This window comes from Hemitrygon akajei, chromosome 8 (genome assembly GCF_048418815.1).
Source record: "Hemitrygon akajei chromosome 8, sHemAka1.3, whole genome shotgun sequence".
Lineage (NCBI taxonomy): Eukaryota > Metazoa > Chordata > Chondrichthyes > Myliobatiformes > Dasyatidae > Hemitrygon > Hemitrygon akajei.
This window is the reverse complement of record NC_133131.1, coordinates 93086554-93109373: the sequence shown is the minus strand read 5'-3', so window position 1 is coordinate 93109373 and position 22820 is coordinate 93086554. Positions and strand designations below refer to the sequence as shown.

Below are 22820 nucleotides of genomic sequence, written 5' to 3'. Positions count from 1 at the left end.
CACAATATTTGTTTTTAACTTTTTGTCTCCACAAAAAGTACTTGCCATAGTCTAAACACCAACATACCCTGAGTAACCCTTGACAGATCATTGTTATAGAAACATAGAAAATAGGTGCAGGAGTAGGCCATTCGGCCCTTCGAGCCTACACTGCCATTCAGTATGTTCATGGCTGATCATCCAACTCAGAACCCTGTACCTGCTTTCTCTCCATACCCCCTGATCCCTTTAGCCACAAGGGCCATATCTAACTTCCTCTTAAATATAGCCAATGAACCGGCCTCAACTGTTTCCTGTGGCAGAGAATTCCACAGATTCACCACTCTCTGTGTGAAGAAGTTTTTCCTCATCTCGGTCCTAAAAGGCTTCCCCTTTATCCTTAAACTGTGACCCCTCGCTCTGGACTTCCCCAACATAGGAAACAATCTTCCTGCATCTAGCCTGTCCAATCCCTTTAGAATTTTATACGTTTCAATCTTCTAAATTCCAGTGAGTATAAGCCTAGTCGATCCAGTCTTTCCTCACATGAAAGTCCTGCCATCCCAGGAATCAATCTGGTGAACCTTCTCTGTACTCCCTCTATGGCAAGAATGTCTTTCCTCAGATTAGGGGACCAAAACTGCACACGATATTCTAGGTGCTGTCTCACCAAGGCCTTGTACAACTGCAGTAGAACCTCCCTGCTCCTGTACTCAAATCCTTTTGCTATGAATGCCAACATACCATTTGCCTTTTTCACCACCTGCTGTACCTACATGCCCACCTTCAATGACTGGTGTACAATGACACCCAGGTCTCATTGCATCTCTCCTTTTCCTAATCGGCCACCTTTCAGATAATAATCTGTTTTCCTGTTCTTGCAACCAAAGTGGATAACCTCACATTTATTTATCCACATTAAATTGCATCTGCCATGAATTTGCCCACTCACCTAACCTATCCAAGTCACCCTGCATCCTCTTAGCATCCTCCTCACAGCTAACATTACTGCCCAGCTTCGTGTCATCTGCAAACTTGGAGATGCTGCATTTAATTTCCTTGTCTAAATCATGAATATATATTGTAAACAACTGGGGTCCCAACACTGAGCCTTGTGATACCCCACTAGTCACTGCCTACCATTCTGAAAAGGTCCCGTTTACTCCCACTCTTTGCTTCCTGTCTGCCAACCAATTCTCTATCCACATCAATACCATACCCCTAATACCATGTGCTTTAAGTTTGCACACTAATCTCCTGTGTGGGACCTTGTCAAAAGCCTTTTGAAAATCTAAATATACCACATCCACTGGCTCTCCCCTATCCACTCTACTAGTTACATCTTCAAAAAATTCTATAAGATTTGTCAGACATGATTTTCCTTTCACAAATTCATGCTGACTTTGTCCGATGATTTCACCTCTTTCCAAATGTGCTGTTATCACATCTTTGATAACCGACTCTAGCATTTTCCCCACCACCAATGTCAGACTAACCGGTCTATAATTCTCCGGTTTCTCTCTCCCTCCTTTTTTAAAAAGTGGGGTTACATTAGCCACCCTCCAATCCTCAAGAACTAATCCAAAATCTAAGGAGTTTTGAAAAATTATCACAAATGCATCCACTATTTCTTGGGCTACTTCCTTAAGCACTCTGGGATGCAGACCATCTGGCCCTATCTGCCTTTAATCCCTTCAATTTACCTAACACCACTTCCCTACTAACATGTATTTCCCTCAGTTCCTCCATCTCACTAGACCCTCGGTCCCTTACTATTTCCGGAAGATTATTTATGTCCTCCTTAGTGAAGACAGAACCAAAATAGTTATTCAATTGGTCTGCCATGTCTTTGTTCCCTATGATCAATTCACCTGTTTCTGACTGTAAAGGACCTACATTTGTCTTGACCAATCTTTTTCTTTTCACATATCTATAAAAGCTTTTACAGTCAGTTTTGATGTTCTCTGCCAGCTTTCTCTCATAATCTTTTTTCCCTTTCCTAATTAAGCCCTTTGTCCTCCTCTGCTGGTCTCTGAATTTCTCCCAGTCCTCAGGTGTGCCGCTTTTTTTTTTTTGCTAATTTATGTTTCTTCTTTGGACTTGATACTATCCCTAATTTCCTTTGTCAGCCATGAGAGCACTACCTTCCCTGGTTTATTCTTTTGCCAAACTGGGATGAACAATTGTTGTAGTTCATCCATGCAATCCTTAAATGCTTGCCATTGCATATCCACTGTCAACCCTTTAAGTATCATTTGCCAATCTATCTTAGCTAATTCACGTCTCATACCTTCAAAGTTACCCTTCTTTAAGTTCAGAACCTTTGTTTCTGAATTAACTATGTCACTCTTCATCTTAATGAAGAATTCCACCATATTATGGTCACTCTTACCCAAGGGGCCTGGCACGACAAGATTGCTAACTAACCCTTCCTCATTGCTCAATACCCAATCTAGAATGGCCTGCTCTCTAGTTGGTTCCTCGACATGTTGTTTCAGAAAACCATCCCGCATACATTCCAAGAAATCCTCTTCCTCAGCACCCTTACCGATTTAGTTCACCCAATCTATATGTAGATTGAAGTCACCCATTATAACTACTATTCCTTTATTGCACGCATTTCTAATTTCCTGTTTAATGCCATACCCAACCTCACTACTACTGTTAGATGGCCGGTACACAACTCCCACCAGCGTTTTCTGCCCCTTCGTGTTATGCAGCTCTACCCATATCGATTCCACATCCTCCAGGCTAATGTCCTTCCTTTCTATTGCGTTAATCTCCTCTCTAACCAGCAATGCTACCCCACCTCCTTTTCTTTCCTGTCTATCCCTCCTGAATATTGAATATCCCTGGATGTTGAGCTCCCATCCTTGGTCACCCTGGAGCCATGTCTCTGTGATCCCAACTAGATCATATTCATTAATAACTATCTGCACATTCAATTCATTATTTCCTAACCATCTATTCAAAATAGTAGTCAAGGTGAAAACAAAGACTCTCAGGCACTATCTTGGGCGTTAGCATTTGATGACTACTGACTACCCATAATGCTCTATCCTCATGCAGTGTGCTCCAGTTTGATCAGCAAGCCAACACACAACGCTTGATGATGCATAACTGAACTCATCGTTGAAGCCTTGTTCATAAATTTTTATATCCAACAAAATTAATCATATAGGTAATTAGGTCAATGCCAGCAGTCGCTGCAACTCCACCGGTTTTCTCCCTCCCTCCATTATTTCACTGCAGCTTGTTTTCTCTCAACATCCATGCCCCACCCCCCATGAACCTAGACTCTGTAACTCTTGGTACTGACTTAAAAATTCCTCTTCCTTCTATCTGCTGTTATGTTGTGTCTCAGACATTGTGTGAATCAATGTAGTATCACCCATCAATCTATTGGGACTTCAAACTTGCCCACTTTCCTTGCTTCATCAATTTCAACAATGATGATAATAAGAATAAAGCCTTGACAGAAGATACAGAAGGTAGTTATTCAAGATGCAAATGTAACACTACCTTGGTTTCACCAGCCTCAAAGGACATGAATTTGGTCATCTGAATAAAACAAAAGGATAGTGTTGGTGTTTCCTTTCCTCAACAAAAATTCGATTGGATTTCTAAATGAAAATTTACTCTTTCACAAGATGGTTTGTGAACTTCAGTTTCAATTTATAAATGTTCCTCCAGATGACACCCAAGCAGATCAAATATTATCTTTATATTCTATTGAATTGTGGTGAGTAAATGTTCAATGTCCTTTCAGCAATATGCTGTTACTATCAATGCCATTAAAAGTGCAGAAATGTGCATTGTTTACTGTGCATTAGGGCAACAGTGTTAATGTTGAAAATGACAGACTCTCAATGGTTAAGTTATTGTCTTCTAGAACATATTTGAATATGCTGTCTTTATATTAAAGTATTGCTTTGAGTAAGTTGGCTTACTGTTCCTTGAGTATTGGTAGAATTGCTATCCAACCAATATTTGCGGCTTCAAAATGTACATGAGTAAAAATCTTTACGTTACATCTCCATCTAAACATGCAATGTGCAATTTGTAGTAATTTATTTTAAATAGTATGTATAGTTACTTTATTCAACCATGTCAGTTAGCCAAATTTTATTACATTTGAATTGGCAATCAGAGGTTATGTGTTTTTTTTTTCCCCTCTAATTATAGAGCCAGAACAATAGAGCACAGATGCAGTCCATTTGGCCTGAGACCATGCTGATCATGGTGCCCACCTAGCTAGTCCTGACATCCTGTATTCAGTTCAGGTCTTTCTAAATCTCTCTTCCATGTACCCCTCCAAGAACTTTTTAAATGTTTTTATATATCTGCCTCAAGCACTTTTCCTGGCAGCTTGTTCCATATACTCAACATTTCTGCATGAAAAGATTGCCCCACCTGTCTCTTATAAAATCTTTCCCCTCACACTTAAATCTATGTCCCTAGTTTTGGTGTCTCTTTCTGTCTGGAAAAGACTGTTACCAACCACCTTATCTATGCCTCTCATAAACATTTCTATAACGTTGCTCCTCTTTCTTCTACATTCCAAGGAATAAAGATGTACCCTGGCCAATCTCTCCTTATTTCAGGCCCTCTAAACTTGGTAATATCTGCACTCTTTCCGTTTTAACTTGTATCTTTCCTATAACAGAGTGACCAAACTCTACATAGTATTCCAAGTTCATCCTCACCAATAACTTGTACAACTGCAACATAATGCCCTAACTTCTGTACTCAGTGTCCTGACTGATGAAGGCCAGTATGCTAAAGGCCTCTTTCACTACCCCATATACCTATAGTGCACCTACAATGAGCTGTATGTTGGACTCCCTTAGTTACAATATGCTCCTTAATACCCCACCATTGATAGTATTAAATTTCATGCTGGTTCAACTTTCCAATTTGATCAGCTCACATTTAACTGTATAGAAATTCATTTGCCATTTCTGAACCCACTTCCCTAATTGATCAAGATCCCCTAGTGATCTGCAGTAAGTTTTTCCACTGTCATCAGCATCTACTTTAGTGTCATTTCCAATCTTACCAAAGAATCTTTGGTAAATTCACATCCAAAAATAACAAATAACAATGATCCCAACACTGACCCTAGTGACATCCAGTGGTCACTGGCCTCCATTCTGAGAAACAGCCTTCAATCACTACTTCAAACAGCTCTAAAAGGTTTCTCAAGCACTACTTCCAATGCACAAAGTCATGATGACTCCTAATCAGACTGCTGTCTATCTAAGTGGTAGTAGATTCTTTCTCTCAGAATTCCCACCAGTAACTTTACTACTCCTGATGTCAGGCTGACCAACTTGTATTCCTTGGCTTCTCCTTGCTACCATCAAACAAGGGAATGACATTAGCTGCCTTGGTCTTTGGGGGTTTCATCACTGACTAACATTGAAACAAATATTTACACAAGGACCTCTACAATTTTCTCTCCACCCTCCCATAAAGTTTGAGGATGGACTTGGTCAGGCCCTGGAGATTTGTCCATTTTATTGCAGTGAAAAACTGCAAGTATCTCCATCCTGGTACATCCTCCAAAATATTTCTAGTTGTTCCCCTCATCCCTTGAGTAACCATGTTTTTTTTCCTCAGTAAACAGAGGAGAAATATTTGTTAGAAGTCCCACCCATCTCCTGTGGCTCAAGACATAGCTGGTCCTGCTGATCTCCAAGGGGATCCACTCTCCCTATCCAACCTTTCACTCTATAGAACCTCTTGGGATTTTCTTTAACCATCCCTGCCAGATTCATCTGTCTTTGCCCTCCTAGATTTCCTTCTTAAGAGTATACTTAGTCTTTTTATAGTCAGGGGATTTGCTCAACCCTGACTGCTAAACCCAGCATATGCTTTCCCTTTCTTGACCAGTCTCTTGTCTCTCACCGTTCAGGGTAACATATAAACAATTTCATCCATAAGGACTAGGCACTCATTCAATGATTATTTATTTATTTGTTTGTTATCTCTGAAGGTGACCAAATCAATAATTCTTGTAAGAATTCCTACAACAAATTCAGGATAAGAACAACATGGGAGAATAGTCGTTTTAATATTAATGCTTAAAATTTCTTATGTTGGAATAGGAACTGGGAAGTCTGATGAAAAGGTTGATCTCAGCAAAGACAAAAAATTGGCTCAGTTCAATAACTGGTTTACTTGGTGTCAAAACTGTCGTCATGGAGGCCACGCTGGTCATATGCTCAGTTGGTTTAGGTAAGTATCAGATATCTATGTCACTGTTGCTTGCTCAGGTGCAGCGGGCAGTTAGTACTCGTATATAACTAAGTACAGATTGTAGTCTACATAAATTATATATCTCAGACATGTTTAGGATTTGCTTTTTTTTTGAGGGGGGAAAAATGATCTTTCGTGGTAAAGCTAACCATGTCATATTGATGAAAATTAATCAGGTTATTTAGGATTATTATAAACATATAAATGTATGAATTAGCGGACTAGACCCCTTCAATCCTGTGCCATTTAATAAGATGGTAGCTGATCTTTTTGTTACCACTACTCAGCATTTCCTGTGGAAATCTTTCACTTTTTTGCTTATCAAGTAGCAGCTTATCCACTTTATTGCAGTGAAAGGCTGCAAATATCTCCATCCTGGTAATATGAACATCCTCTGAAATATCACCAGTTGTTTGCCTGAAAAATATTCAAAAACTCTGCTTCCATCATCCTTTGAGGAAAATATTGTGTCATCTACCTTAAATGGGTGACCCTTTTTTTTTCTAAAATTGTCTCCTGCTTCTAGATTCTTGTCTGTCCTTATCTAGCCTTTCAAGACCTCATGATCTTATATTATTCAACCAAATTCCTTTTCATTCTTCTAAACTTCAAGGAATACAAGCTTAGCCTTTCCAACCTTTCCTCAAAGACAACTCGCTCATTCCGGGTATTGGACTGGTTAACCTCCTCTCCAACTCCACTCATTTCTCATGTCCATACTATGGCTGTTTCTATTTGGGAAATGTGAAACACTCCTGGTTCTGGTCCAAGTCAAGGCCTTCTCCATCTCCTTCCATGGTACAGGTATTTGCATTTGTGCTCCTCCTTTCATACAGAACTTCAATGTTTTGTTGCCTTTGATGTAAATTTCCATTTTAATTTTCACACTGTCCATCTTTGGTTCTTCATCGTCACTTTTGTTCCAGTGACAATACTTTCCACACCATTGCTTTTGAGATTACTTCACCTCCTCTGTAGTTGACAAGTTTGAGTTGTCTGTTATATTTCCTGCATTTCTGCTCCCATTCCATTATTCTCTCAAGCAGAACAAGATAGGGTCGTTGGCCTTCACCAGGTTCCACATTCCTTATTGGATCCTTCATTGATTCCAACATCTTCAAAGTGATGGAACTATCTGAAATGTTTTCTCTATTGCACTTTAAATCTCCTCCAGTATCCATTCCTTTTCTGATGGTACCTTCCCATGTAGCCATTGCCACAGCAAAAAAAGAGACCTTGTATCAGGCTTGTGTGTAGCAGTAAGCTAGCTAGTACGTGGACATGATGGGGAGAAGTGCAATAGAAGTTGGTATGTGATGTATATTAACATAAAAGGGGATTGAAAACTAACCAGGTGTGGGTGGGTAAGAGGAGGGGGACAGAAATAGGAAGTGGTAGATTATAGGTGGGAGAAGTGATGGAGTTGAGTGTGCAAGGGCATAGGAAATGTGAACAAAGTGAGATGAAACACAAATAGACGTGAGTTAACTCGAAATTCTGCAGATGCTGGAAATCCAAAGAACTACACACACAATGCTGGAGGAATTCAGCAGCATCTATGGAAATGAATAAACAGCTGACGTTTTGGGCTTTGACCCTTCTCCATGAGGAATGGAATGAGTGTGGGGAATAACAAGGCATAAGCTTTGCATACGTAGCATAGTGCTTATGTAGATCGAACTGCCAGAGGCAGGTTCAACTGCAACATTCAATGACATTAGGACAGGTATACGAATAGGGAAGGTTTAGAGGGATATGTGCCAAATGCATGCAAATAAGATGAGTGCATTTTGATAGATGAGGTAGGCTGCAGGACCTGTTTTCTTTTGTGTTTTTTTGCAGTATAATTCTATGAATCATTGGCAAGAAGATCCTTCCTGTAATTTTTTTAAATGTTGATGATGGATTACTTTTGAGCTGTTACAGCCTGTAAAGGTATTTCCACAACACAGTGAGAGGATTTCAGAATCAACTTGGGGATAATGGACAAATGTCATCTTCAATCATGGCAGCATCTTGTCTTACTTGTTTTTCATGTGCCTGCTGTATGTCCTTCTCAGTGGTATTATGGTGTTGTAACAGAGCTGATAACTGATGAAGGGTTCCCTCTATAGATACTGATTCTCCTGCATTTTGTGTTGTAGCATCAGAGCTATTGACCTGGGTTCAGTCCTGATCTGTGATGCAATATGCAGTTTGCATATTTTATCTTTTAACTGTTCTGCTTCAGAGCTAACAGTGTGGTAATTCACCAGTATAAAATTGCCAAGTGTGGAGGTGAATGGTGGAATCTTGGAATTGATAGGGGAAAAAAAATAAGATTCTTGTGGGACTGTTGTAAATGGCAGCTTTATAGTTGGTGTTCCAGTGGGCCAGAGAACCATTTTCTGTTCCCTGTGATGCTGTAAAGTTTGCTACTGCAATATTAGTGTTAGATATCAAGAGAGGGCGATTAGATGTTTTTGTTGGGAATGGTGATGGGTTATATTGTAGACCAGATCTGATACTTTAAACCCCATCAATGAATATTGTGGGCCAGGCAGCATCTATGGAAAAGAGTACAGTCAACGTATCAGGCCAAGACCCTTCATCAGGACTGGGAAAAAAAGATGGAGTCAGAGTAAGAAAGTGGTGGGGGGGGGGGGGGGGGAGAGGAAGAACAACAAGGTGATAGGTGAAACCGGGAGGGGGGGGGGGTGAAGTAAAGAGCTGGGAAGTTCATAGGTGAAAGAGATACAGGGCTGTAGAAGGGGGAATCTGCTAGAGGATGGAAGCCCATGGAAAGAAAATTTGGGGGGGGGGGGGGGGGAAGCACCAGAGGGAGGTGATGTGTTTCAGTACCACAACCGATGAAGGCACATATGCCATATGGCTTCTTTGCCATGCTGTCAGTTACCACCTTCAGAGAACTATGTAACATGTACCCCTAGGGCCTGCCATTCTATGTGCTAGACCTGTCCAGGTTTAATTTCCCATAAAATATCACCTTGAGTATACCCATCACCTGAGAGATCTTTCAGGTAATCAATCATAAAAATCATTAGTATCTTCCATTTATTTTGAATTATGCAGTGTAGCAATTTTTAAAATTCTTAACTTTAGTCCTGGTGAAGGGAATTGGCCCGAAACCGAGAGTTTACTTTTCTCCATTGATGCTGCTGGCCTGTTGAGCTCCTCCAGCATTTGTGTGTTGCTTGGATTTCCAGCATCTGCAGATTTTCTAGTGTTAATGAATATTATGTATGCGCTCGTGTGTGAAAATAGATTGCTTCATCTTGGAGGTTATGAAAGAAACAGATGTAGCCCTATATTAAAGCAGCAGATGATGACTCCCTGCAATATTCTTAAGTGGGTGGGTGAGCAGCCAGAGCTTGTGATCCGCATCTGTACCATAAGCAGGAGGGGAGACAAGATCCTGCAAAGTGAGTTCAGCTCAGGGAGTTAAGGTGCTAAGTTAAAGGATAGAACCTCCTAGGGTTGTGATTTTAGGATTGCTACTCATGCTATGTGCAAGAGAAATAGAAATAGGAAGGTAATAGTTTAACATGTGACTAAGGAGATGGTGCAGGAGAGAAGGCATCAGGTTGTTGGATAATTGGGTTCTTGTATTGAAAAGGGTGTCCTGGTCTGAGTTGTCTTATTTCAATGCAATGACTATTGTAGGTAAGGCAGATGATCTTAGAATATGATCAGCACGTGGAATTGTATGCTTGAAAGTGAGTCCATAGGTTGTGGGAACAGTTTAGTGATGGGTTAAGTGAAGTTATACCCTCTGGTTCATGAGGCTGAGGTGTTACAACTGTTCCTGAACCTGGTGATGTGAGTGCTGAGGCTTCTGTATCACCTTCCTGATGGCAGCAGTGAGAAGAGATATGACCTGGGAGTGAGGGTCCCTGATGATGGATGCTGCTTTCCTGCAGCAACACTCTATGTAGATATGCTCAATGATGGGGAAGGCTTTACTCATGATGGACTGGCCCATATCAATTTCTACTTGAACAGAAAATTCTGCAATGGCATTGGTGTTTCTGTACTAAGCTGTGGGGCAGCTAGTCAATATATTCTCCACCACACATCTATAGAGGTTTGTCAAAGTTTAAGATGTCATGCCGAATCTTCGTAAACTCCTAAGGAAGTAGAGGCCTTGCTGTACTTCCTTCATATTTGCACTTGTGTGCTGGGCCCAGTACAAGTCGTCTGAAATGATAACACCGTGGAATTTAGAGTTGCTGACCTTCTTCACCTCTGAGTCCTTGATGAGGACTGACTCATGGACCTCCTGTTTCCTCCTCTTGAAGTCTGTTATCAGCTCCTTGGTTCATCTTGCTGACATTGAGTAAGAGGTGGTTGTTGTGGCAACACTCAGCCACATTTTCAGTCTTGCATCTGTGCTGAATAATCACCACCTTTGATTCACCGTATGACAGAGGTGTCATCAGCAAAGGCATTGGAGCTGTGCTAAGCACATAGCCTTTTGGTGCACCTGTGCTGATGGAGATTGTGGAGATGTTATTGCCAATCCAAACTAACTGGGGTCTGCAAGTGAGGAAATAGAGTATCCAATTGCCCGGGTTTTGAGGCTGAGGTCTTGAGGCTTATTTATTAGTTTTGAGGGGTTAGTAGTATTGAATGCTGAGCTTTAGTTGATTAAGGGCATCCTGATGTATCTTTGCTGTCTAGATGTTCCAGGGTTGAGTGAAGAGCAATGAAATGGAATCTGTTGTGGATTTGTTGTGCTGGCAGGCAAATTGGAGCGGATCCAAGTCACTACTTAGGCAAGAGTTGCTGTTTCTTCACCAACCTCAAAACATTTCTTCACGGCTGTAATTGCTGCTGGATGATAGTAATTTAGGCTGGTTACCAAGTTGTTCTTGGGTACCAGTATAATTGTAGCCTGCTCAAAGCAGGTGGTTACCTTGGACTACTAAAGCAAGAAGTTAAAGATCTCCGTGAACACTCCACCTATTGGATCAGCACAGGTCTTGGCTCATGCAACTTTCTTGGTTGCCAGACTGGAATGCCTCTTATCTGGTCCTCAGCAGACTCTGGATCTCATTGTTCATCCAGGACTTCTGATTGGGGGAGATAACTGTGATATATTCATTCAGATCCACAGATGAGTCCTTGAACATGGCCCTCTAAAGGTGCCAAATCCTTCAGAAGAACGTGAAATCTGTAGTTACTTAAATAGATTTACAAGTGCATTGCTTTTAAGGAAATTACATGCTGCAGACTGTAGTAATTCAAAAGAGGTGTATTTGTAAGTATTGTATGTAGCCCAGAGCGTCACAGTGGTTTCCAGGCGCCATCTTGGCAGTTCCTTAGAAAGGCTCCAAGAATGAGCCAGGGAAATTATAGTTTGATGGGCCTGATTATCATCAGTGGGTAAATATTTGGAAGGTATTCTAAGGGACTGGGTATATAAATATTTGTATAAGAAAGCCTAATTAGGGATAGTCAGCATGGCTTTATGTGGTACCAATCTTGTTTTTCAAGGAAGTTACCAGGAAAGTTGATAAAGGAAAGGCAGTGGATGTTTTCTACATGGACTTTAGCAAGATCTTTGACAAGGTCCTGCATTAAAGGCTGGTCAAGAAAGTTCAGGTACTTGGCATTCAAGATGAGGTAGTAAATTGGATTTGACATTGTCTTCATGGGAGAAGTGGCAATAGATGGTTGTCTCTGATTGGTGTGCTGCAGGGATTGGTGCTGGGTCAGGTGTCAATGATCTGGATGATATGGGAAATTGGATCAGCAAATTTGCAGATGATGCCAAGATTGGGGTTGTAGTGGACGGAGAAAGGCTTGCCGGGGGATCTGCATCAGCTGGCAAAATGGGCTGAAAAATGACAGATGGAATTTAATGCAGATGTGAGGTGTTGCACTTCAATAGGAATAGAAACCAGGGTAGGATTTGCAGTGAGTGTAGGGTACTTTAGAGTGCAGTAAAACGGAGGGATCTAGGAATATTTAGAGTATGGTTTGCAGTTCTGGTCACTATCTAGAGGGAAGGTAACAGTAAAATTGAAAGAGTACAGAAAAAATGTACAAAGATGTTGCTGGGACTTGAGGATCTGAGTGAAAGGGAAACTGAATAGGTTAGGATTTTAGTCTCTGGAGTGTAGGTGAATGAGGGGAGATTTGATGGGAGTTATACCAAATTGAGTGGTATACATAGGGTAAATGCAAGCAAGCTTTTTTCATTGCAATTGGGTGAATCGACAACTAGACATCACAAGAGGAACAGAGGGGAATCTTCATTCAGAGGGTAGTGAGAGTATTGAACAAGCTGCATTGCAGAAGTGGTGGGTGCTGGTTCGATTTCAACATGTAAGAGAAACTGGCTAAGTACATGGATGGGAGGTATGGAGGGCTATAGTCGATGTAGGTTGATGGGACTAGGCAGAAACAAGCAAATAGTTTTCTGAGCTGTAGTGCTCTGACTCTCTGCACCATGCTGAAAACCAGTCCCGCCAAACAGTTCTCTGTATCATGAAGGTAGAGATATGTAATGTGATCTTCTGAGATTGAATAACAAGCAAATTGAAGTCAGCAAAGAGGTAAGAAATATTGTTTTTAAAAAGAGCATACAAACTTTTGAAAGAACTGAAAACTACTTGTAGCTGGCTTTAAAATTTAAGGGAACAAATTGCTTGGAATGGGAAGGAAGGTAGTGATACCATGAGCCATAAGAGCAGAATTAGGCCATATGGCCCATTGAATCTGGTCTGTCATTCCATTATAGCTGATTATCCCTCCCAACCCCATTTGTATGCCTCCTCCCCATAACCTTTGATACCCTTTATTAATCAAGGACTATCAACCTTTGATTTGCATATAGCCAATGACTTGGCCCTCACAGCCATCTGTGGCAGTGAATTCCAGATTCACCACCCTCTAGCTAAAGGAATTCTGTGTCTGTGCCAAATTGGCATCCTTCCATTCTGAGGCTGTGCCTCTGGTTCTAGCACTTGCACTATAGGAAACATCCTCTTTCACTCTATTTAAGCCTTTTAATGCTTGGTAGGTTTCAACGAGATCCCCGCTCATTCTTTTAAATGCTTCTTGTACATTTACTCTTTAATTGCCAGGATCACTCTTGTGAACCTCTTCTGGATAATCTCCAATGCGAGCACACCTTTTAGATAAGGGGCTCAAAACTGCTCACGATACTCCCAAGTGTGGTCTGGCCAATGCCTTAAAAGTCTCAGCAATACAACCTTGCTTTTGTATTCTAGACCTCTTGAAATGAATGCTAACATTACATTTGCCTTCCTCACTACCAGCTCAACCTGCAAATTAACCTAGGGAATCCTGTGATGTCTCTTTACATCAATTTCTGAATTTGCTGTGCTTAGAAAATAGTCTTTATTCCTTGTACTAAAATGCATGACCATACACTTCCCTACACTGTATTCCATCTGCCACACCTTTGCTCCTTCCCCTGCAAACTCTGTTTTCTCAACACTACTTGCCCCTCTACTATCATTAAGTAATGGATAAAATGCTCTTGTATTGCTAGGTTCTGCAGTAAGATTAGCATTGGAATGATGTTCTGAAATAAGTCAATGCAGGACCTTCTTTCCCTGACCCTGAAGATAACCAGGCTTGACCATTTTTTTTAATCGTTATTTGACATTTTCAGTACACCTTGTAATACAATCTTTTACAGATTGGGGTGATGGATTTTGGAATAGCTTTAAAATGCAGCAACTGGACTTGCTATTAAATATCACCGTCTTTGCAGTTTCGTGCATATTTTTTCTTCCTGGCTATAATTTTTCATATTGATGTTATTTTTAATTTTTTTTCTACAGGGATCATCATGAATGCCCAGTCTCTGCATGCAATTGTAAATGTATGCAATTGGATACAACAGGAAATTTAATTCCAGCAGAAACGTCCTGAAGCAAAAGACATCCATCTATGACTGCTTCCTTCCAAATATGTGTATGCAGTCTGACTGAGGAGGCATATAGTTCAAGATGGCAGAAAAACAATAAATGGTTCCATCAATTTGGCAATTCTAGTATCTGAATGACTGTGTTCTGGGATGGCTTTATTATTCCACGAGGGAGCAGACCTCTAAGGTGCACAAACTTGCCACTAGAAATGGAACCACTGTGTGGATAAGCTAGGTTGAATACAATGCTTTTGTAATAAAAATGCATGGATTTGTGTAAGTTAAAATTAACCCAGTAGAAAAATCAAAATAACATGGAATTAACCAAAAGATTAGTGGGATTTTCGTATGATTTCCTTGCATTGATAACCCCAAAGTCAATTACACAGAATATCTGCACTTAAAATGCCTTGGACACCCCACAATTGTTTAAATTTCATTAGATATTTTCCTTTTCTGGCATATTATAAAGAATGTAGCATACAAGTCAGTATATTCATAAAATTAAGTTGAGCACATTGTTTAATTTCCATGTAAATATAAGTAGGTAATATAGTCTGCTACTGAAGCAATAATTTAGGCAACTGTGTTGTGATGATGTGATTAAACGAGTGAAATTTAATGTGGCCTTTGTTTTGCTTGTAAACTACATTATTGTGCAAATTACATTGTACTAATTTAAAAAGAATTATAGAAGAGGCAAGACATTGCATAATTTTTTAAATACTGCATTTACAATTTATAGTAATGCTTTTAATGTGTTTGCATCTAAAAGCCAAAGGAGTTCTATTTTAAGTTGTTTTACTGATTTGTAAATAAAGGGTAAACTTATCAAGTGTGCCATAATGGCTATGAAGTGGGCATCTGAGTTTGTGGGCTGTGGGAATGGAAAGGAAGGAAAGTGAACATTGTTAAAAAAGACCACTGCAAAAGTCAACTCGTCAATAACCTAGATGCACTTTACCTTGGATAGGTAAAAAAGTACGACATTCAAACCTTACATCACTAGCAAGAGTGAAGCTTTTATTCCACAATGTAAATGTGAAGGCAGTATACCTATAGTCTGAAATACAGAATTAATAAATCAAGAAATACAAATAAAGAAACAAGCAACTTTACAGCACTTTAATTAACTTTTACATTACAGCTTTTCATTTAAGTTTAAAAAAACTCTGAAATTGAAGTCCAATAATGATGAATTAATCACAGTGGTAACAAACTCTCCTCTATCTCAGTGAAATACTGAAGAATCACATGTTGCCTGAAACCCCAAAAGGATAATACTGTGAGAATTCATGCAAAATGCACAGTGCTTCATTGTAGAGACCAAGATCTGAAACGGCAATAGTTTAACATTTAGTGGAGCCTAGGCAACTGCATCTCATTGAAAACACAGATAAAATACAAAGAACTACATTGGATTTTTCAACAAAATTCAACCAGCTAATTAAAACTTTTTCAGGCAATTCCAGAGTTTCACAATCAAATTAACTACTTTCAAAAAAGTTCATTACATAAGGAATATGTAGTGATGGTGAGAGAAAATTCCCTGCTGTGTAGTAGCATTTTAACATTCTGTAGTGTACCCCAAGTCTAATACCTTTCATGTGTCTTTCTATCATGTCACATAAGGAATCTTGAGTATTTCACAATGGTAAATACAATCAAGCATAGTGTGTACAATGGCCATAAAACTACAGTAAAGCTCTGCATTGTCATCTCATCCAGTCTATCTTCAGCTGTATGTACAGTATACACACAGTTGCAAGAAAGTTGGTGAATTACCTGGTTTTCTGTATTAATTACACAATGTGGTCTGACCTTCGTCCAAGTCAAAATAGACAAACAATCTGCCTAAACTAATAATTTTATTTTTCATATCCTTATTGAGCACATTTTTAATCATTCACTGTCCAGGCTGGAAATAATATGTGAACCCCTTTATTTAATAACTGGTTGAACCTCAGTTAGCAGCAGTAATCTCCACCAAACATTTATTGTTGATTTACTCTGTTTCAGATTATTGTCTTGTTGCATCATCCAACACCTATTAAACTTCAGTTGATGGCTCCTACCCTGACATTATCCTGTAAAATGTCTTTACAATTTTGAATTCATTGTTCCCTCAATTATTGCAAGCTGTCCAGGGCCTGAGGCAGCAAAGCTACCCCAAACCAATATGCTGCTTCCACCATGCTTCACAGTTGGGATGAGGTTTTGGTGTTGGTGAGCAGTGCCCTTTTCCCTCCAAACATAGCAATGTGCACTTCTGCCAAAAGTTCAACTTTTGTCTCCCATATCCACATAACATTATCCCAAAAGCATTGTGGAACATCCAGGTTGTCTTTTGCAACTTCACAAACCTGCAGCAATGTTTTATTTTGGAGAACAGAGGTTTCCTCTGTGGTATCCTTTCATGAACAACATTCTTGTTCAGTTTTTCTTATAGTGGATACACAGAGACTTTGGCAAGTTCTAGAGATTTCTACATATCTTTTGCTGTTACTCTTGGGTTCCTTCTCACTTCCTTCAGCATTGCACATTGTGATCTTTGCAGGATGCCCACTACTAGGGAGAGGAGCAACAGTACAGGCAGTCCCCGGGTTACGAATGAGTTCCGTTCCTGAGCCCATCTTTAAGTCAGATTTGTAAGTAAATCAGAACAAGTACATCCGGTATTATTTAGTGTCAGTTAGTCAAACATTTGTCTTGGTATATCATATATATTTTACCTTTCTATGCATATAAAACACTTAAGAAACGTATGTATCCCAATAATTAAACCACTGCGTTGCTTAGTAATAACTGTAGCTTTCATCGGGGCAGGGCCTTTGACATGCTCCATTATTCTCACTTTATCCTGAAACACCAGGCAAGGTCATTTGATCCCAAACAATTGGTTTATTGATCATTACAGAACATCTCTCTGACACTTCCTGCTCCCTCCCCTCTGCTTTCCCCTTTTCCCAACCATTCCCACCCTCAGTCGACAATAAGAGACCACATCAGAATAGGGTTTATCATCACTCGTCATAATTTTTTTTCCTTCGACAGCAAGAGTGCAATACATGAAATTACAACAAACTATGCAGAAATATTAGGTACCCGAGCTCTGTATTATATATTAATGTGCCTACCACTTTTGCACAGTACAGAAGAATATTAAAACTAAGGAAAAGGTTTACAATCTACATACACTAACGATCAGATCAATTCTTCACAAAAGTGCACAATTAAATCAGCATGTGATTCTACTGCCCACGCAAGCTGAAGGTGTAGATAGTCAAAACATTTAATCAGTATCCTCCACATTGAAGGCCACTGAATAAGTGTTGATAGTGGGGTTAACATGAATGTGTACTTGCATGGGCACAGTCAGCCAAAAGCCCTTCAGCCCTTCTGACTATAAATCGAACAACAAACAATTTCCAAGTGGTCTGGAGCAAGCAAGCAATCATTAACTGGCAGCAATCAAAGAGGCTGTAAGAATTCTTACAATTAAACTTCAAAACACAGAAATAATGATCTTACTTCAGAACTGGCCAGTCTTAAATAGGAAAGGTTCATAATTTGAAATATAATATTGTGTCTTCAAGACTGCACTGTGCTAAGACAGAAGTTTATTTTTACTTGGACTTACATTGTTTCTTGTAGCAAAGCACTAGTTATTGGTTTGATAGGGACATAATCAGGCAAAGTCTGAAGATGTTAAAATTTCAAGTTAGAAATAAATTTCTTGATTTCTCAAACTGAAAGGAACAGTATGGGCAGAAAGTAAACATACTGGAAAATGCCAAATATAAATCCAAGAAAGAACAAAATGGAGGCATTCTGTTTTTATAAAGAGGGAGAGATAAAGGAACTAAAGGGATAAAATGTAAAGAACGAAGATTAGAGGCAATAAAGATAGATTTGGTAGAAAAGCATTCTAATAAAGTGAAGAATTAATGCTGATTACTGTGAAGAATGATTCACAGAATTATGATTTTCTCAGCTTGAACAAATATGAAAAACTTACATGACAAAAATCAATTACAAATATACAAATAGATTAACTGTTAACTTCCTAAGGGGGAGGGGTGCTTAAAACAAATTCATGTTATGCTACATACCAAAACTGTTCTGATCTTCTCTGAAAGGAGTGTAATATGCAGCTTTAATAGTGGCTTTCTGTGTGACTCTTCCAACCACTTCGATTACTCCACTCAACTCTTCATCAAGCTAGATTAAAGCATGTTAAGGCAGACTTCATTATATTAAGTTTATAGTTTATTTTAATCACTAAATTAATACTATTTGAAAATAAATGCTAAAAAGTAGAATTTTGTTGCACTCTAATTCACACATGCATAAATAGAAAATGATCACAGTTTGGGTTGCTGAGCAGCAGTGAACCATCTGATTGGCTTATCAGAGTTCTCTTTCGGGAACCAGTTGACTTGATAAGCATTTCTGATCTGGCTATTGTTCATGATTGCACTTAATAAAAAAAAGCTATGCAAGTAATGTTTCAAGAATATATAACTCAACTATTGTACATTTTCTCAACACAAATAATTTAATAACAATGTCTGAAAAATCTCTATACAAAACCAAGACAATAATTTCTCTCATCTGAAGATTTCCAAGAGCTTAATTTAGTGGTATGTGAATTTTATTTTGAGAAAGGGCAATTACCCTCTGATTTAATACTTTCATTGGTTAGGAGTAATGTGTTTTTTTAATTCACATATAGAAACATCTTTGTGTATCAGCACTAGTCAGCAACTCACAATACATATGTCTATATAAAAAGATCCTCTCTCTTTATGTCACTTCTAGTCTCAAAAGTTTTTATTTTCTATTACATCAAGTATTACATATACACCTTTTTAAACTCTGTTTAATGGACCTGGAGCCAGAGTTGTAGACCAACTGATTCCAAGTACAGATCCCAACTAGGGAAATAAAATTAAAGTGTTATGCATCATTAGTTCATTGAAGTTATACAGATCACTTTGCAGTTGTTTAGTTTCCCTTTCCTCTTTTTTTAACAGTTGCAATTTCCCCTTATAAACACTAACTTGCCTAACCATTTTTCAGATATGGAATGTTAATCTCAGAATGCCAGCCAACGTGGTTTTACTATTCTGCAGTAATTTTGAGAATAAAAAGAAAAATCAATAGATATACCAAGGCATTGTACTTGTTTAGACAGACAGACATACTTTGTGATATGGTGCAACTCAAACTACCTGCGTCTCAATATCACCAAGACCAAGGAGATGGTGGTGGACTTTAGGAGATCTAGGCCTCATATGGAGCCAGTGATCATTAATGGAGAATGTGTGGAGCAGGTTAAGACCTACAAGTATCTGGGAGTACAGTTAGACGAGAAGCTAGACTGGACTGCCAACACAGATGCCTTGTGCAGGAAGGCAGAGTCGACTGTACTTCCTTAGAAGGTTGGCGTCATTCAATGTCTGTAGTGAGATGCTGAAGATGTTCTATAGGTCAGTTGTGGAGAGCGCCCTCTTCTTTGTGGTGGCGTGTTGGGGAGGCAGCATTAAGAAGAGGGACGCCTCACGTCTTAATAAGCTGATAAGGAAGGCGGGCTCTGTTGTGGGCAAAGTACTGGAGAGTTTAACATCGGTAGCTGAGCGAAGGGCGCTGAGTAGGCTACGGTCAATTATGGAAAACTCTGAACATCCTCTACATAGCACCATCCAGAGACAGAGAAGCAGTTTCAGCGACAGGTTACTATCGATGCAATGCTCCTCAGACAGGATGAAGAGGTCAATACTCCCCAATGCCATTAGGCTTTACAATTCTACCGCCAGGACTTAAGAACTTTTTAAAAGCTATTATTAATGCTTTTTGAGTTAGTGATTTAGATGCATATCATATTTTTTTACTGAGTTAAGTATTGTATGTAATTAGTTTTGCTACAACAAGTGTATGGGACATTGGAAAAAAGTTGAATTTCCCCATGGGGATGAATAAAGTATCTATCTATCTATCTTTATTGATCCCGAGGGAAATTGGGTTTCGTTACAGCAGCACCACCAAGAATAGTTTAGAAATGCAGCAATATAAAACCATAAATAATTAAATAATAATAAATTAATCATGACAAGTGGAAAAAATAAGTCTAGGACCAGCCTATTGGCTCAGGGTGTCTGACACTCCGAGGGAGGAGTTGTAAAGTCTGATGGCCACAGGTAGGAATGACTTCCTATGATGCTCAGTGTTGCATCTCGGTGGAATGAGTCTCTGGCTGAATGTAATCCTGTGCCTAACCAGTACATTATGGAGTGGATGGGAGACATTGTCCAAGATGGCATGCAACTTGGACTGCATCCTCTTTTCAGACACCACCGTCAGAGAGACCAGTTCCACCCCCATAACATCACTGGCCTTACGAATGAGTTTGTTGATTCTGTTGGTGTCTGCTGCCCCAGCACACAACAGCAAACATGATAGCACTGGCCACCACAGACTCGTAGAACATCCTCAGCATCATCCGGCAGATGTCAAAGGACCTCAGTCTCCTCAGGAAATAGAGACGGCTCTGACCCTTCTTGTAGACAGCCTCAGTGTTCTTTGACCAGTCCAGTTTATTGTCCATTCGTATCCCCAGGTATTTGTAATCCTCCACCATGTCCACACTGACCCCTTGGATGGAAACAGGGGTCACCGGTACCTTAGCCCTCCTCAGGTCCACCACCAGCTACATGTACATTGTATTATATCATATCTATTTAACTTTAAAATCTACTTACTGGATCAGTCATTTCCACTGTAACATTGTTCCCATCTCCATCTGAAACAATAAATGAGGTCCCAGTGGGATGAACCTGTAGTATAATCAACACAAGGAAACACGTTTCAACATTTACAGTAGAAAGCAGTCAAGACATCAATCCTTTCAGATCACAACTATGAACTGGGATAATTATCCGGTATATTTTGTTTCATTAATTCTGAAATGTTACATTGCCACTTAGATTAAGGCTGCGGATACCCAGGAGGTGAGGGGGATATCGCGGACGCCGGTAGTCGGTGTGGGGGGCGGTAAGGATTGCAGACGCCCAGCGAGGCGGGTTGCGGGCACATTCCTCTCTGCCTACCTTCAACACACGGCCCACCAGGCACACAGCTCTGCCCATAAGTTCAGGCATCATCCCCGCATTGATCCTCGGCCGTGGACCCTCCAAAACATCCGCCATTCCCGTTCCGCACGTTTCCAGTCGGCGCGAAAAGCCCTGCCGACACAAAATTCATCCGTCTTGTGTGCACCGTCAAAAATAATCCCGACACAACAAGCCCTGCTACAGTTGTTCCGGGCTGTGAATTTACGTACAACTGGTCGGCAAAGATTCCAGGATGCTGGTTTTACCCTCCTGTTTTTGATACGTAAGGGTCAAGTAATGTGTGAACACTAACTTAGATGTCGGTCTCGAAGTGTGCACACATGGAAGTCTCATCTGTGGAAATCGATCACGGTGTGTTTCGGGTGCAGAAAGTGAAAGTTAAGCGGTCTGTAGAATAACTGACCTCCAACAGGAAAGTGTTGGATATGAGGTGCAGTCCTGAGCAGGAATAGATAGATAACAGGTGCTTTGTTTTACCCCAGTCACTGGGTTTTCTAAATCTTTTGGTTAAATCATGGCTTGCATGGCATCCTATAACAGATTCAGAATGCTGATTAGTTTCTGAGCACGGTCAAACTTGAGGAGACTCAAAAATCCCATTCAGTTGGCGATGAGAGTGCTGACCACTAACACCAAAGGATTGATTGTAGTCAAACATTTCTTGACTCTGGGCCATATCATCCACATGTCTGTCTCCCAAAGTGAGCACCTACACAGCAAGAGGTTTCTAAGGAAACTGAAGGAAAATTTAAAGAGAATTCTTATAGTCCTTTTAAAAAAAAACATTCTCATCAGCTCATGAAAATCCAAAGCTCATCCATTCAAAATGGATTTGGAGCATCCATGAAGACCCTGTAGCATTCAATATAAAAGCTAATCTTGCAGAGTCTTTGGTCTCTTCAACAGTGCCTTTCATGCAGCAGCATTTCTATTCTTGGGACTAAGTTGCTGAAGGTAGCGGGTTGAATTAGAAAGAAGTCAGATGTTAACAGATTCCGTTGGTTCCATACTGGCCTCATTAGCCACCATAGAACTCACGGAAACAGAGTGAAAGCAGTTATTGTGCAACACCGTGGGGACTACTCAAGGAAGGAGATTAGAACGTAGAACAGTACAACACAGTATGGGTCCTTAAGCTGAACAACATAACCTTACTCCAGAATCAATCTTTGCCTTTCCTTCCTGCACAGTCCATAAACCTCCATTGTTTCCTTACATCTACGTGCCTGTCTAAGTCTATAAGTATTCCTATTGTATCAGCCCCTATCACCTCTCCTGCCAGAGCTTTCCAGGCACCCATCTATCACTCTCTGTATAAAACGCCCACCTCTAACATCTCGCCTAAACTTTCCAACACCCACCTTAAAGGGATATCCTCCGGTATTGGCCATTGCTGCCCTGGGGTGAGGGGGAGGAAAGGTACTGACTCTCCACTCAATCTTGTACATGTCTATCAAATCACCTCTCATTCTCTGTCACTCCAAGCAGTAAATCTGTATCTCGATCAACCTTTCCTTTTAAAAGATGTTTTCTAATCAGACAGC

The 22820-nt window shown here is 40.0% G+C and overlaps 2 protein-coding genes across 5 annotated transcripts in view; one reads left to right on the top strand and one right to left on the bottom strand.

The window, feature by feature from the left end:
* mios (missing oocyte, meiosis regulator, homolog (Drosophila)) overlaps positions 1 to 14765 on the top strand; it is a 53106-nt gene extending 38341 nt beyond the window's left edge. For all 4 annotated transcript variants that reach the window (XM_073054172.1, XM_073054169.1, XM_073054170.1 and 1 more), the window contains exons 10-11: positions 6090 to 6219; positions 14058 to 14765. In XM_073054172.1, coding sequence (XP_072910273.1) covers positions 6090 to 6219; positions 14058 to 14148 — 221 coding nt within the window. In that variant the 3' untranslated portion in view covers positions 14149 to 14765. The remainder of the gene's footprint in view (positions 1 to 6089; positions 6220 to 14057) is intronic.
* A 488-nt stretch (positions 14766 to 15253) lies between these two features.
* Positions 15254 to 21453, bottom strand: rpa3 (replication protein A3). The gene is made up of 4 exons (XM_073054176.1): positions 21253 to 21453; positions 20905 to 20979; positions 18256 to 18364; positions 15254 to 15476 (listed from the first exon to the last, which is right to left on the bottom strand). Exons 1-4 carry the CDS (start codon positions 21349 to 21351, stop codon positions 15394 to 15396), a joined length of 366 nt encoding a protein of 121 aa, XP_072910277.1. The 5' UTR covers positions 21352 to 21453; the 3' UTR covers positions 15254 to 15393.
* Between the last annotated feature and the right edge of the window lie 1367 nt (positions 21454 to 22820).

What these genes read in the sequence shown, in the direction of transcription:
- rpa3 (XM_073054176.1), bottom strand. Translation starts at nt 21,351, where the DNA reads ATGGCGGATGTTTTGGAGGGTCCACGGCCGAGGATCAATGCGGGGATG. An exon ending in TGGTGGGCCGTGTGTTGAAG is followed by an intron (nt 20,980 to 21,252) that starts GTAGGCAGAGAG and finishes ATTATACTACAG; the next exon opens with GTTCATCCCACTGGGACCTC. An exon ending in AGAAGATCAGAACAGTTTTG is followed by an intron (nt 15,477 to 18,255) that starts GTATGTAGCATA and finishes TTGCCGTTTCAG; the next exon opens with ATCTTGGTCTCTACAATGAA.